Below are 16,465 nucleotides of genomic sequence, written 5' to 3'. Positions count from 1 at the left end.
ATGAGACGTGAATTGGCTAGGATAGACTAGCGAATGATACTTAAAGGGTTGACGGTGGATAGGCAATGGCAGACATTTAAAGATCACATGGATGAACTTCAACAATTGTACATCCCTATCTGGCATAAAAATAAAACAGGGAAGGTGGCTCGACCGTGGCTAGCAAGGGAAATTAGGGATAGTGTTAAATCCAAGGAAAAAGCAGCAAACCTGAGGACTGGGAGAAATTTAGAATTCAACAGAGGAGGACTAAGGATTTATTTAGGAAGGGGAAAATAAGCTTGCAGGGAACATAAAAACTGACTGCAAAAGCTTCTGTAGATATGTGAAGAGAAAAAGATTAGTGAAGACAAATGTAGGTCCCTTGCAGTCAGAAGCAGGTGAATTTATAATGGGGAACAAAGAAATGGTAGACCAATTGAACAAATACTTTGGTTCAGTCTTCACAAAGGAAGACACAAATAACCTTCCGGAAATACTAGGGGACCGAGGGTCTAGCGAGAAGGAGGAACTGAAGGAAATCCTTATTAGTCAGGAAATTTTGTTAGGGAAATTGATGGGATTGAAGGCCGATAAATTCCCAGGGCCTGATAGTCTGCATCCAAGAATACTTAAGGAAGTGGCCCTAGACATAGTGGATGCATTGGTGGTCATTTTCCAACATTCTATAGACATGGATTGGAGGGTAGCTAATGTAACCCCACTTTTTAAAAAAGGAGGGAGAAAGAAAACAGGGAATTATAGACCGGTTAGCCTGACATCGGTAGTGGGAAAAATGTTGGAATCAATTATTAAACATGTAATAACAACGTATTTAGAAAGCAATGACAGGATCTATCCAGGTCAGCATGGATTTATGAAAGGGAAATCATGCTTGACAAATCTAGAATTTTTTGAGGATATAACTATTAGAGTGAACAAGGGAGAACCAGTGGATGTGGTGTATTTGGACTTTCAAAAGGCCTTTGAGAAGGTCCCACACAAGAGATTAGTGTGCAAAATTAAAGCACATGGTATTGGGGGTAATGTATTGACGTGGATAGAGAACTGGTTGGCAGACAGGAAGCAAAGAGTAGGAATAAACGGGTCCTTTTCAAAATGGCAGGCAGTGACTAGTGGGGTAATGCAAGGTTCCGTGCTGGGACCTCAACTATTTACAATATACATTAATGATTTAGATGAAAGAATTGAAGATAATATCTCCAAATTTGCATATGACACTTAGCTGGGTGGCAGTGTGAGCTGTGAGGAGGATGCTAAGAGGCTGCAGGGTGACTTGGACAGGTTAGGTGAGTGGGCAAATGCATGACAGATGCAGTATAATCTAGATAAATGTGAGGTTATCCACTTTGGTGGCAAAAACAGGAAGGCAGAATATTATCTGAATGGTGACAGATTAGGAAAAGGGGAGGTGAAACAAGACCTGGGTGTCATGGTACATCAGTCATTGAAAGTTGGCATGCAGGTACAGCAGGTGGTGAAAAAGACAAATGGCATGTTGGCCTTCATAGCGAGAGGATTTGAGTATAGAAGCAGGGAGGTCTTACTGCAGTTGTACAGGGCCTTGGTGAGGCCACACCTTGGATGTTGTGTATAGTTTTGGTCTCCTAATCTGAGGAAGGACATTCTTGCTATTGAGGGAGTGCAGTGAAGGTTCACCCGACTGAATCTCAGGATGGCAGGACTGACATATGAAGAAAGATTGGATCGAATAGGCATATATTCACTGGAATTTAGAAGAATGAGAGGGGATCTCATAGAAACATATAAAATTCTGAAGGGATTGGACAAATTAAATGCAGGAAGAATGTTCGCAATGTTGGGGAAGTCCAGAACCAGGGGACATAGTCTTAGGATAAGGGATAAGCCATTTAGGACCGAGATGAGGAGAAACTTCTTCACGCAGAGAATTGTGAACCTGTGGAATTCTCTACCACAGAAAGTTGTTGAGGCCAGTTCGTTAGATATATTCAAAAGGGAGTTAGATGTGGCCCTTGCGGCTAAATGGATCAAGGGGTATGGAGAGAAAGCAGGAATGGGGTACTGAAGTTGCATGATTAGCCATAATCATATTCATTTGGTTTGTCCAAGGAGAGATTTGAGGTGCCTATTTCTTTGAGATCTGGAGGGAGAGGGAAGTTGCACGTATTTAGAGTTGTTTATTTTCCAGTCATAAGGGAAATTGTTTCCAACTTCAGCCCATGAACCTCGCCTTTGCTATATCATTTTATTTGTTTTATTCCCTTTGGATTCAGATTTTTTGCATTTCAAAGAAACTAGATATATTTTTAAAAAATCAAATATTCTTCCATGCTGAAGACAACTTCTCTTCCTGGTTTTCAAACTGTTTATTCCCCTTCTCCGTGTTGTTGGACAAAAATGTTGGGATAATTTTAACCACCAAAATCAGGTGGCTTGGGGCGGGTGAGATGTAAAAATGTTTTAAATCTCACCCGCCCCAAACCCGCCCCTTCCAATTTAACAGAGGTGGGCCAAGGGACGGGCAGCCAATCCGCTCCCAGGAGGTGGGTTGGCCAATAAAATATTATAAAGAGGCTGGGAGCCTCACATTTAACCTGTTTTACTGGTTTATCCCTGGCTGACCGGGTTTCCCAGGCTTCGGAAAACCCGGCAGCTCAAGGGAGGCGAGGACAGCTTTGGGGAAAAGGTAAGTGCTTATGGGCCAGGAGGAGCAGGAGTGCTTTACTTTGTTCCCCCTGGCTTACCTGCTTCCCTGGCATCGCACCCCGTTCCAATCAGACGACCCCCCACTTTCCCCCGCCCCCCCCAGCTATCCAAATCCCCATCCCTGGGGTTGGAGATCGGACCCCCCTGCCCCCCTGGGGCTGGAATCCACTCCCACGCTCCCACTAATGCAGCAGCTGGTTCCTTAACTGATCCACTGGATCTGGCCTCCTCAGAAGTGCTCGCCGCCTGACTGGGAGCCACGAATGTCAATCAGGCTAGCTTCTGGCAGGAGGTCCTGTTTTTTTTTAAAAAAGATGTCTGCTGTGGATTTAAAACTTCACGGCATGCGAGGAAACCCGTCCGAAAATCTGCCCTCGCCACTCGGAAAGCCCGCCACTGTCAATATTGGGGCCACAATTTCCAGATTAACAGGAATGATAGATGTTCCCAGGCTTCTGAGTTGGACACTTTGAGCAGACCACGAGGTGGTGCACAGAAGCATCATGGGTTGAACTGTGTTCCCGTTATCGCCTTGCCACCAATCACCACCACTAACTGCTCCAGTTTAGATTAGGATCTGACCTGGTGAAAAATTGTGATGGTGAATTTGCATTCTACCAGTCTTTGCGCAGGGAGGAAATCAGATGATACTGAAAATGATCTTGAACTGCCTAATCAGTTATGCAACTTTGATTCTATACGCAATCTTATTTGCCTATAAATAAAGGTTTTCAAGATTAAGCAGACTTTTCTTGTATATATTTGACAATAAACTACAAAATTATAATTTTTTTGAAATAATGTCCAGATAGATTGCTTATATATAGAAAAAGCATATCGTACCGAATTAAGAGATGTATGTTAACAACAAATTGAAAAATAGGTTTGTACATTGAATATTGATATATGCAGATAGCACAGCTGTGCAATTTCATCCAACAGTTAGTTTTTGTGTTTTAACTAACAAATGCCTATGAAATATATTTTAATTGGTGAATAAACTAGAAGTAGATGTGTTATATCACAAAGGTTTCTTGTCCTTTGGTGATATTTATCATAAAGGAGAGTTCACAAACTCTTTAGCAATAACAATAATTACTTTAACAAAGATCCTATTCTTTTATGCAGTTCTGAAAGAATGGGGAGCAAGTGTTCATTCTGTTAAAATTACTCTGACTGGTGTGGTTCAGCTGATTTTAGCACATTCCTGTACCTCTCTCTTTTTGCACACTGTGCAAAAACTTCTTTGAGTTTGTGGAAGTAACTATGTTCATGCTAAATTGTACAAATCACTTAGCTTCGATATACTGACATTGTACTAAAAGATACAATAAACAGATTTAAAGGAGTGATCCTATCTAGTTACAGTTTGAGAGATTATTGCCATTCTATGGCTAACCATTGATAATGTACAACAATTTTTTTTACTCTTATTTTTATGGGAGTCTTCAGATGTTCCTCATTTATTCTTGTATTTTCATTCTCAAATATTCATCTGTCTGTTCTATTGGCTGAAGGTGAACAGGCAGGTATTCAGCCTGCTCCAGGCCATCACCCATTGCCTCCTGCAACTAACCACTTGCCTCCTGCAACTCACCACTTGCAGGCACCTGAGACTACCCAGGCGTAGCTTTATCCCTCTGAGTTTAACTTTTTCCCCTGCTCGGAGATGCATCGGCCTCCACTTGGTGCCTACATACTCAAAATAGCTCAGATGGAGAACTGAGCAAAATAAAAATTTGGACTTGCATCAGAATATAAAAATATTATATGTATATTTCAGCAGCTCCAAACAAAACCTAAACTGTGTTCCCATAATTGGAGGATGAGTAGATAACGAGCAAACCCAAGCAAGAGCTGTACAATTTTTGACCACACATACTACTGAAGGTGTTGAACAAATCTCATCAAAACCAATTAATGTTATGTTGATTGACTACTTTAGAAAAAGTAAAGATGGATAATTATTTGACTGGTAGGAGAGTTGGGAGAGTTGAAGTTTACAAGGACTGATATTGACTGTCAAACCAGGAACGATAGCATAGTGGTTATATTACTGGACTAGTAATTCAGAGGCCTGGAGTAATGATCCAGAAAAGTGAGTTCAAATTCCACCACGGCAGCTGGGGAATTTAAATTCAGTTCAATAAATCTGGAGTATAAAGCTAGTATCAATAATGGTGACCATGAAACTATCGGATTGTCATAAAAACCCATCTGGTTCACTAATATCCTTCAGAAGAAAATCTGCCGTCCTTACCTGATCTGGCCTGTATGTGACTCCAGACCCACAGCAATGTGGTTGACCCTTAACTGCCCTCTGAAATGGCCGAGTAGGCCACTCAGTTGTAACAAACCGTTACAAATAACAATAATAAGAATAAAACTGGATGGACCACCTGACATCGATATCGGCACCGGCTATGGACATGACATCAGCACACCCAGCCCACCAATGCCCAGTTTGGGTTCTGCCTGGACTACTCAGCTCCAGATCTCATTACAGCCTTGGTCCAAACATGGACAAAAGAGCTGAATTCCAGAGGTGTGGCAAGGTGAGAGTGACTGCCCTTGACATCAAGGCAGCATTTGATCGAGTGTGGCATCAAGGAGCTCTAGTAAATGGGAATCCGGGGGAAAAACTTCCAACGTGTTGCCGTCATACCCAGCACAAAGGAAGATGGTTGTGGTTGATGGAGGTCAATCATCACGGCCCCAGGATATCGCTGCAGGAGTTCTTCAAGGCAGTGTCCTAGGCCCAACCATCTTCAGCTGCTTCATCAATGACCTTCCCTCCATCATAAGAAGTGGGGATTTCGCTGATGACTGCACAGTGTTCAGTACCATTCACAACTCCTCAGATAAAAAGCAGTCCATGCCCGCATGCGGCAAGACCTGGACAACATTCAGGCTTGGGCTGATAAGTGGCAAGTAACATTCGTGCCACACAAGTGCCAGGCAATGACTATCTCCAACAAGCGAGAGTCTAACCACTGCCCCTTGACATTCACTGGAATTACCATCATTGAATCCCCCACCATCAACATCCTGGGGGTCACCATTGACCAGAAACTTAATTGGACCAGCCTCATAAATACTGTGGCAACAAGAGCAGGTCATAGGCTGGGTATTCTGTGGTGAGTGTCTCACCTCATGACTCCCCAAAGCCTTTCCACCATCTACAAGGCACAAGTCAGGAGTATGATGGAATACCCTCCACTTGCCTGGATGAGTGCAACTCCAACAACACTCAAGAAACTCGACACCATCCAGGACAAAGCAACCCGCTTGATTGGCACCCCACCTTAAACATTCACTCCCTCCACCACTGACGTACCATGGCTGCAGTGTGTACTATCTATAAGATGCACTGCAGCAACTCGCCATGGCTTCTACCACCTAGAAGGAAGAGGGGCAGCAGGTGCATGGGAACACCACCACCTGCAAGTTCCCTTCCAAGTTACACATCAATCTGATTTGGAAATATATCACCGTTACTTCATCGTCGCTGGGTCAGAATCTTGGAACTCCCTCCCTAACAGCACTATGCGAATACCTTCACCAACGGACTGCAATGGTTCAAGAAGGTGGCTCACCGCCACCTTAGGATGGGCAATCAATGCTGGCATTGCCAGCGATGCCCACATCCCATGAATGAATTTATTTTGAAACCTCTGGTTCCGTTGTATTGAGAACCATTGAGATACCATTAGCGGAATTTGTATGTTCTGTTGTCATTAGAGAGATTACGGATATTTCTCTGACAGCTATGCATAGTGCTGAATCTGCAAAGGGTTGAGTAATGTAAAGTATCCAGGAGTTAATTTCCTTTGGGAGTCAGGAGAAATTTCAGAGTTGTCTGCACTCAGATGTTTTATCTGCAGATTTGGTAATTGCAAAAGGTTCATGATAGTGCATGTTGTACATGACCTTTTGGTAAAACGGGGTCTGTTGGACCAAATGGCTTTTACTTTTGTTCCATACTTTCTTCTGTTCTCATCTTTCATCATGATAGATTTCTTAATCTGTTCAGTGAATATTTTCATCTCATGCTGTGTTCAGTGTTTGTTGGATTAGCTCCAACCCCCTATGAATAAAGTTTATCAAATTAAAGTGATGACTTTCAACTAGATGCTAGACATTTCTATTAGTGTGTTGGCAAGCTCTTTACCTTAAATTCATTGTTTTCAAAATAAGCAAATAGTCTGTGTTAAGTGTTTTCTACTTGTTTTACAATAAATGCCTATCTGTTCATTAATAATGCCTTGCCACCTGACTATAAAAAGCCACACGCATCAACTGGTGACAGCACGCATATTTCAGCTCATCTGCTTGTTGCAATAAATAACATTTAAAGTGACTTGCCACATCTTATAAGATAGATATTAAAAATACAGAAAGTTGGAAATGCAATGAATCTCCCTATCCATCTCATTGCCATATCTTACTGCAAAACCAGGATAGAAGGGGAAACTACACTGTGATCCAGCTCTGTCAACATCCTTTAGCCCAGCATACCATCACTAGAGATCAATAGGCACATGAAGCAGCAGTTTGCCAAGGAGAGCATGTGATAGGGAGATGAGACTTAAATGGCCTTATGAGCGACATTGTATTTAATATCTTCCTGAGGAGCAAGATATTTGCGGTTCCTGTTACACTATCAATTACTATCCATCCTGAGAAGTCGTGAAAATGGTCCATTATACCGATTGCATGATGACCTGTTTATCTAGATAGAATCTTGTTTTTCCATTGCCTATATAGATGAACAGAATGTGTTCTCTGTTTATCCTTGCCATTTGAGAATTTTACACTATAATCAAGATTTGAGGATAATCACTATAATGATTATTATATGATAATAACCATAAATGTTTCATATCATAGTATACTACCTGTTGAAAAGTCATGTGAAGCTTTTGCATTCTGTGCCTTTGCTAAGATTGATATCCAATAGTATTAACTCAGATACCATACCAAAATTAATTAATAGCATTCAATCTTCACAGATAGAATTGTGGATTGTTGAGAGTGAGTGTTAAGACTGAAGTTTACTCTAGGAATTCACAAAATGATAAACCAGCAAAAGTCGGGTTGAAGCCTGTAGATGAGCGGCACTCTGTTAGAGCGCAGCTGCATCAGTTCAGCAGGATCAGCATCCGTCAGATTCTTAAATACCAGGATGACATAGTTCGCACATGGATGACTGATGAGTACCAGTTGAGCACACTAATTGAACCGTAATATCCAATTAAAAAAATATATGGTTGACTTAATAGAACATACAGCTTCCAATAAATGACAAACTTCTCTCTCCTAGATATATTAGGAAATCATCTTTACAACAGCAAGACAACAAATGTGATTCATCAAGTTCTGAAAATATAGACAGGCAACATGAGAACTCCAGCTCCAATAACAGGCAAAAGAGAGGTAATAAAATTTACAAATCTTTTATTTTTGCTAACTATACAAAAGTTACCCACAGATAATGGGTTGGATTTTCGGCACTCTTGCGCTCCAGGTTTCGCCCCGGAGCGGCGAGAAATGGGGTGGCAAAGTCTCCTGCGTCCTGTCGCAATCCTCCGGTTCTGTTTTGCAGCGGCGCTTAGAAGCACCGTTGGGAAGAACTGCGCCGGGTGTGCAACGGCTCTTGTTGCAACACCAGCAGTAGTTTCGACTCGCACCCGACCCATATACCCCAAAACGTGCCCGCGATGACCGCCAGGGAAAACACAGCGGTCCAGTCCTGCCAGCGGCGGTGCGGTAGATAAACCGGAAAAAAGGTAAGTTCCAGTGTTTATTCTTCTTTTATATTTTGTAGCGATTTGTGTTGTGGTGGTATGGGCAATGTGTTTGGAATGCTTTTGTGATTTTATTTGGATTTTTTTTTCCCTCCCAAGGCCTCTTTCGGAGCGCTCCCAGCCCCACAATTTAGCTGGCGAAGTTCCCATTTCTGCGACGCAAAAGTTGTACAGCGCCTCCCTTTGTGCTGTGCCCCTTGGCGCAGGGCCCAGATGGCAAAAGTTTCTCTACACAGCGCAGACGTTACTCGGGCGGTAACTTTCCTGCCCTGCCTCCATTTTCGACCTGAAAACGGCAAAACCGAAAATCCAGCCCGTTATCAAGTATTAACTTTGAAATTCTATGATGCAACTAAATACTGAACCAGCTTTCAACTCTAAACTTGAAAGTTCTTCTTCAGATGATTTATTGTAAGGTCTTAAGTATTTGCACTGTGTACATTTCCCCTTAAATACTAACTGCCTGTGTTACATTGGTACCAAAGCAGATACAGCAGCTCGGAATCCTCTGATTAATTGCTGGTCTATAAATTCTGGGAGTCTGTAAATGAAACTGGTGTCCACTCCTCTCTCCTGCTCCTTGCTGTTAACTTCTGTTACCCCAAATTGAATACATTGTTGTAAGGGGCATAGCAGATTTTACTAATGTAAATATGGCAATATAAAAGACAAAGTGTATTACACATTATAAGTACAGTCAGAATGTTGACTACTATTGCCCATTTTTGAATTTTTTTGCTTCAATTTTGTGAAATACAGTTCATTTTTTCCACCCAGTGTTGAAAACAGCATTTAAAAGCCAGCTGCTGCATTGGCCAGATGCAGAGCAAAGTTTTATTTACTCTTCTCCAACAATGTATCTTAACATTACCAGAAAATAATACTTCCATTCACCTCAATATCTATCCTTTCTCAGTGAAATGCTGGTGCCAATTTGCGCTGAACAATGAACAATTTTGTGCTCTGACACATACTCACCAGAAACTGAGACTGCATAACATGCTTCAATTTTGCCATTTCCACCGGTAAAGTAGTGAATAATTAATTTTATTGATCTGGACTGGATTCTGGGGTACACTATCTCCAACCCTTCTTAATCCAAACAAAAACGGATTGGGGTGAATTTTAACCCCCAAAAACGGTGGGTTGAGGTTGGGTGGGAGGTTAAAGTGTTAAAAACCTAAATCCCGACTCCAACCTGCCGACTTCCGTTTTTAAAGTAAGGCGGGACGGGGATGGGCAGTCATCCCGCTCCCAGGAGGTGGATTGGCACTTTAATTATTAAAACAAGGCTGGAAGCCTTGGATTCAACTGTGGCTGGCCAGGGTTCCCGGGCCTCGGGATTCCTGGCAGCTGCAGCAAGGCAGGAGAGCCTCGGGGAGCAATCTTTGTGGGCCTAGAGGAGAAGGAGTTCTTCCTCCCGGCCCCCAAGTTCCCCCACTATGTGTCCCCCATACAAACTATCCCTGCCACGATTGGGGACTGGACCCCCCCAGGTTCAGACCACCCCACGGGGTCTGGGATCGGACCTCCCCCCCCCACCAACCCCCCAGGTTCAGGGATTGGACTCCCCCCACCCCCCCCCCCCTTTGGGTTGGGGTCGGACAATGCTGGGTTGGGGATTGGACCCCTCCCTGCCCCTGACTTTTAATGCATGGTGCCACATTTTATTTTAGACCGAACACTTGAATATCTGTAACAAGCCTTCAATGAGACACATTATCAAACACATTCTGAATATCAATATACATTACATTAAATGAATTATTTTTATCGATACAATCAGTCACTCCTTGAATAAAACTTCATGTCCATGATATTTGGAGCTGATCCCGCTCTGCTGGCATTGCTTTGGCATAACTAAAATTTTCACTGCACTTCTGGTGAAGTAACCCTGAAAGAGAATGAGGAATTTCACAGTCCCTTAAATGTATCAAATTCAATTTGCTTTTAACAACTTCATGCTGGCGGTTCTTGATTATGCCATATATTTCAGAATGTTCACAAATTTAATCTCAAATTATGGATTCTAAGAGTTTGCTTACAACTAATGTTTGACTAATTGGTCTTTAGTTTCCTGGTTTATTGTTCTTTCCTTTCGTGAACAGAAGTGTTACAGTGACTACCCTCCAGTCCTTTGACACAGCTTGCATGTCGAAGGAGCATTGAAAAATGTGGTCAGAGCCTCTGCTAACTCCTCTCTGATTTCCTTCAACAGTGACTTAGCCACCTTGAGTTCTGCTATTCTTTTAATAACCAATTCCATTTCTATAAATATCTCCAATAATTGTTCCTTACGCTCCTCTAGTGCACCTACATTCTCACTTCCACCATCAGTTTGTCTATAGACACTAGGCAGTATTTTTAACTGAAGTCTTGCTCTACATTCTCTTTCCCATTTAATCATTGTGGATTCTTTCCTTTTTAAACCTACAGCAGTTGTCAAACTGTTTCTGATATCTACTTACCTAAAAAGGAGAGAGCAGTGTACTTTCTAAATGGTGAAAAGCTAAGAACGGTGGAGGTCCAAAGAGACAAGGAGGTCCATGTACATAGCTCATTACAATGTCATGAACAGATACAGAAAATAATCAAAAGATCTAATGGAATGCTGGCCTTTATATCTTGAGGACTAGAATACAAAGGGGCAGAAGTTATGCTGCAGCTATACAAAGCCCTGGTTAGACCACACCTGGAGTACTGTGAGCAGTTCTGGGCACCATACCTTGGGAAGGATATATTGGCCTTGGAGAGAGTGCAGTGTAGGTTTACCAGAAAGATGCCTGGACTCCAAAGGTTAAATTCAAAGCGATTACACAAATTAAGGTTGTATTCCCTAGAATTTAGAAGGTTAAAGGGTGAAGTTTTCAAAATATTAAAGGGAGTAAATAGGCTAGATAGATAAACTGTTTCGACTGGTTGGGGAGTCTAGGACATAGTCTAAAAATTAGAGCCAAATCTTTCACTTAATCAGGAGTGAAACTCGGAATAGGTCCGTGCAACAGAGCAGGTCTCCAGTCATCCTGGTTAACCCTTGCCACTGGATAAAGCCTAGATCTGTCAAGCCCGTGTGGTGGCTGATTTGCAACGGTCACCACAAGTTTAAAAAATTCAGACCCAGGCATCTTCCACCCTGGAGTTTAGGACTGGAACATCGGGTCCTTCATTGAAACATCTGCAAACTCATTCCTTTTGGTGTGGAAGCAAGTCATCCTCATTCAAGGGACTGCCTATGATGATGAATGGAATTGTTGTTAATTCAGGATCAGAGTTTTGAAGTACCTAATGTTACATTTTTACTCAAGTATTTTTCTCTTCAGTATGATGACTCCTGTCCCTCCCTACAAACCTGAATGTGACTTTATACGCATAATATCAGATAATATAGCATTGCCAGAGAACTCCTATGTTACTGAAATAGCTTTGTAGAATTGACAAACTCTTATGAGTACTCTAGTCTTTGGAGAGTGTAAGTAAAAACATTTGGGAAGTCTTTTTTTCTCACCACTTGGGCGGTAATCTGTCAGGGCAGATCGCAGGCCCTTTATAGAACCTGCCTGATTTTTATTCGATTAATTGCAATGGGATGAAAATTAGGTGAGTTCTATAAAGGGTGAGCAGGTGGTCTGCCCTGACAGATTAGAGCCCAGGCGGAGAAGATGAAAATCTACCCTAGTCTATCCGATGACGTGACTCAGACTGTAAACTAAGAATCAGGGTTTATTAAAAAGCAGACAGTATTCGAAAATCAATTTAGCAGACTTCACTGGATAGTAGAATGCTTAACTTGCACCTCCTCTAGGTATAAAAATAACAAATAAATGGCAATTCCGAACTCGCTTAACAATACTCGTACCATAATTTATGTGTGAGGTATCATCCACCAACACGGAGACCGCAGCCTCTATATGAGTTTGCTCAGATGATAACAAACTGGCAGCACACTCTCTCTGATATAATTTTCCTTCCTTCTAAGGTTCAAAACTAGGATCCAGAATATCAAGCAATGTTTCCAACGGCTGAATTTTATTCTGGCTGGCAAGCTGCCAGATTGTTTTAACTTTTTGAAATCATTTAGGAACTATTATTCGCTGAAAGCCATTATGAAATTTATCAAACCATTAGGTAGAATAAATTATGAAATATATTCTACCTAATGGTTTGATGCTACAGACAGCACCATCTATTTGCCCTTCATAGAATCATAGAATGGTTACAGCATGGAAGAAGGCCATTAGGCCCGTTGAGCCCTTAACCAATAAATGAATATAAGAATACAAAAGACATATTGTGGTTTGATTTGATTAGCCACAAGTTTCTGCTGATTTGTAGTATACCTAGAATGCTATAATATTATTATTTAGATGTATATTTACAAATCCCCTGCTGCATACTATTTGGGCTTACACATGAAGAATGACTACTTAGATGAGGCACTAGAGAGCTGTTAACATGTGTGGAACCATATCCTAACAGGAGCCGGTATCTTCAGGAGAGGAGAGGGAAAATATTCCCTTTTGCAAAGGCCTTTATTTTTCATAAAGGCATTTAGAACAAAAGTTTATGTTAGGATGCAAAGCGCCTGAGTATAGCTGCAGTACTTGATTGGTCAGCAGAAATAATGGGGGGAATTTTAACCCCCAAGATGTTGTGGGGGGGGTGGGGGCAGGCAGAGGTAGATAAAAATTCAAAAATTTAGAACCTGATCTCAACTCACCTTCCCTTCCGATTTTAATAGAGACAGGTTGGGGGGCAGGTGACTAACTTGCTCTACAGGAGGTGGGTCCATCATATTTTAATGAGGTTGTGTGCCTCTAAATTATCAAGAATGTTACTTTTAACGACCGGAGGCCAGGTTTCCTGGGCATTGAAACACCTGGCAGCTGAAGGGACGGATCCATCAGGTAAGTGCCTTTGTAGCACTGCTTGTGTGCCAGGAAAAGCAGGAGTACTTCCTCCTCCCCCCCCACCCCGCTTCTGGCCCACCAAGCTACATGCTTCCATCCACTTGATCAGACTCCCGATGTCCAACATATTGCCCTCTGATATCCGATCTGCAACTCCCTTTCCAACCTCCAATTCCCTCCCGACCTCCCCCCCCTCCCCCACACCCCCCGCCGCCCCCCCCCCCCTCCCCAGATGTCTGACCTCACCCCCCTCCGATGCTCAAACTCACCCTGCCTGGCCAACCACCGCCCCATATCTGAGCCCCCCCCCCTCCGCCATGTGCAACTTACCTTTGCTGAGCTCTGAAGTTGCCTTCCCGGCCAGGAGAGGCAGAATTGGTTCTTCCCCTCTGGCTGGCTGCAGCCGGGAATCATATGTAAAATACTTAAATCAGGTCCTGTTGTTAAATTCAGCAGGTTCTCACGTTAATTCCCATCCCACCTCCCCCCCCACTTCCCACCTCGCAGTTATTATCAGGGCCAATATAAAATGGTGAGTAGACAACTTAAGCTCGCTTCTCGGCCTTTTGGCTAAGATCATGCGTAACTGACCTGACAGGGGAGTAACCACCATAACCCCAAGGTGGTTCTCCCTGGATCAGGAAGGTATATGCTTGCTTTTTTGGAAATAGGAGGTGGGTGGGGTGGCTTGACCCATCCACCTCCACGGAGGTGTGTGGGGGGCCTGACCCATCCACCTCCATGGCACGAACCTGGTATTGCAGTACTTCCAGGAACGGTGCAGTGGCTCTAGGCCTTTTGGCTAAGAGCATTGGCGCAGAGTGATCCTTGATGTGTGCAAGGTGACCTCTGGCGTTTGTGATTTGACAAAGAATTGGAACGATTGGCTACGAATTTCAACAACAACAAAAAAAAACTTAAGCTTTTTCATTGGAGGGCTACAAGCCTCATAAACAGCACAAATTCCAGATAAACTTACCTACATCTCGATCCTTCAGCAGCTAAGAAGGCCTGAAGTTTGAGAAAATCCACCTCTTCACAAGCCCCACTGGCACTAATAAACTCTCACTCTCCTCACTCCTGGGACTATGATTTAGAATTGTTGTTTGTCATCAAGCTCATAGTTCCTCGGCAGCTCCTTTTGCATTATCTACTGAAGGTGGTAGCTCTTTGGTTGAATCATGGCCATGGTACTTCTTGCCTGCCTAATTATTTGTTATTTGGTTTGGTTTTTATCACTGTTATTTCCTCTGAGCAATGATATCTTGCCAAGCTTTTTGGGCCTATGATCATGATTGCAATGCGAGAGCAATATTGAGTGACTACCACCATGTGTGACAAGAGACATACACGATTGTTAAACCAATAGGAAAAGACAGAGTGTATATATGGCAATTCCACACCACTCATTTACCTCGGTAGATTGTGAAAAGCATTATTGACAGATCGAAAATATAAGTTTCCCATGCAATGTATAAAAAAATAACTCCATTACAATATGCTGTAAACACTGTCCATTGCCTTTTACCAACCACCCATTAAAAATGTTTCATACTCAGCCTCAAGGGAATAGTATTATTAGCTGCATTAGGAACATAGGAACAGGAATTAGCTGTGTTGTTGGAAATAATTATGTTCATCAATATAAACAGGTGTTAAAAAGGTTTGTAAAACCCCAAGCAGTATAGAGTTCAACTGTGCACTGTGGTTCGAGAGAAAACTGCTTTTAAATTTGAATGTGAGTCTTTCTTTATCCAAATGCTGATCTTGCTACTATCAGATCGGCTTGCTTATATTTATAGCCTGTAATGTTCATTAAATCTGCTCCAGTACATCTACATGGGGAAAATGCTGATGACAATATATTAGTACTGGCAGTCTTAGGTAAGCTTTGTTCGTATATAGCACCGGATTTACTGCCATTCAGTCATTTAGCAAACATAAGCATTCTTTGGTTTTTAAAAATTTGCAGTTCCAAAATCCTATTTAATTTCTGAGATACCAAGTTGTAAATTTTAGGCAGTTACAAACATTTTTGGCAATATTCTCGAGCAATGAACCTTACTGCAAAACACCTGATGTACAATTCATCTCAATTCAAATGGAAAATGAATCAGTAACGCAAGAAGATGAGAAGGGGGATTTAATAATGGGAAATGTGGAAATGGCTGAGACCTCAAACAATTATTTTGCTTCGGTCTTCACAGTGGAAGACACAAAAACCATGCCAAAAATTGCTGGTCACAGGAATGTGGGAAGGGAGGACCTTGAGATAATCACTATCACTAGGGGGGTAGTGCTGGACAGGCTAATGGGACTCAAGGTAGACAAGTCCCGTGGTCCTGATGAAATGCATCCCAGGGTATTAAAAGAGATGGCGGAAGTTAAAGCAGATGCATTCGTTATAATCTACCAAAATTCTCCGGACTCTGGGGATTGGAAAGCAGCTAATGTAACGCCTCTGTTTAAAAAAGGGGGCAGACAAAAGGCAGGTAACTATAGGCCGGTTAGTTTAACATCTGTAGTGGGGAAAATGCTTGAAACTATCATTAAGGAAGAAATAACAGGACATCTAGATAGGAATAGTGCAATCAAGCAGACGCAACATGGATTCATGAAGGGGAAATCATGTTGAACTAATTTACTGGAATTCTTTGAGGATATAACGAGCATGGTGGATAGAGGTGTACCGATGGATGTGGTGTATTTAGATTTCCAAAAGGCATTCGATATGGTGCCACACAAAAGGTTACTGCAGAAGATAAAGGTACGCGGAATCAGAGGAAATGTATTAGCATGGATAGAGAATTGGCTGGCTAACAGAAAGCAGAGAGTCGGGATAAATGGATCCTTTTCGGGTTGGAAATTGGAGGTTAGTGGTGTGCCACAGGGATCGGTGCTGGGACCACAACTGTTTACAATATACATAGATGACCTGAAAGAGGGGACACAGAGTGTAGTGTAACAAAATTTGCAGATAACACAAAGATTAGTGGGAAAGTGGGTTGTGTAGAGGACACAGAGAGGCTGCAAAGAGATTTAGGTAGGTTAAGCGAATGGGCT

The 16,465-nt window shown here is 42.3% G+C and overlaps 1 protein-coding gene and 1 pseudogene across 1 annotated transcript in view; both read left to right on the top strand.

The window, feature by feature from the left end:
• The window catches only part of LOC139265891 (guanine nucleotide exchange factor DBS-like), a 429,407-nt gene that overhangs the window by 346,917 nt on the left and 66,025 nt on the right, over positions 1-16,465 (top strand). Inside the window, exon 26 of the mRNA XM_070883437.1 lies at positions 8,012-8,124. Within this exon, the coding sequence (XP_070739538.1) occupies positions 8,012-8,124 (113 nt within the window). The remainder of the gene's footprint in view (positions 1-8,011; positions 8,125-16,465) is intronic.
• Positions 13,953-14,191, top strand: LOC139266389 (U2 spliceosomal RNA; annotated as a pseudogene).

Source organism: Pristiophorus japonicus, chromosome 6 (assembly GCF_044704955.1).
Source record: "Pristiophorus japonicus isolate sPriJap1 chromosome 6, sPriJap1.hap1, whole genome shotgun sequence".
NCBI classification, from domain to species: Eukaryota; Metazoa; Chordata; class Chondrichthyes; family Pristiophoridae; genus Pristiophorus; species Pristiophorus japonicus.
This window is presented reverse-complemented; position numbering and strand designations above follow the sequence as displayed.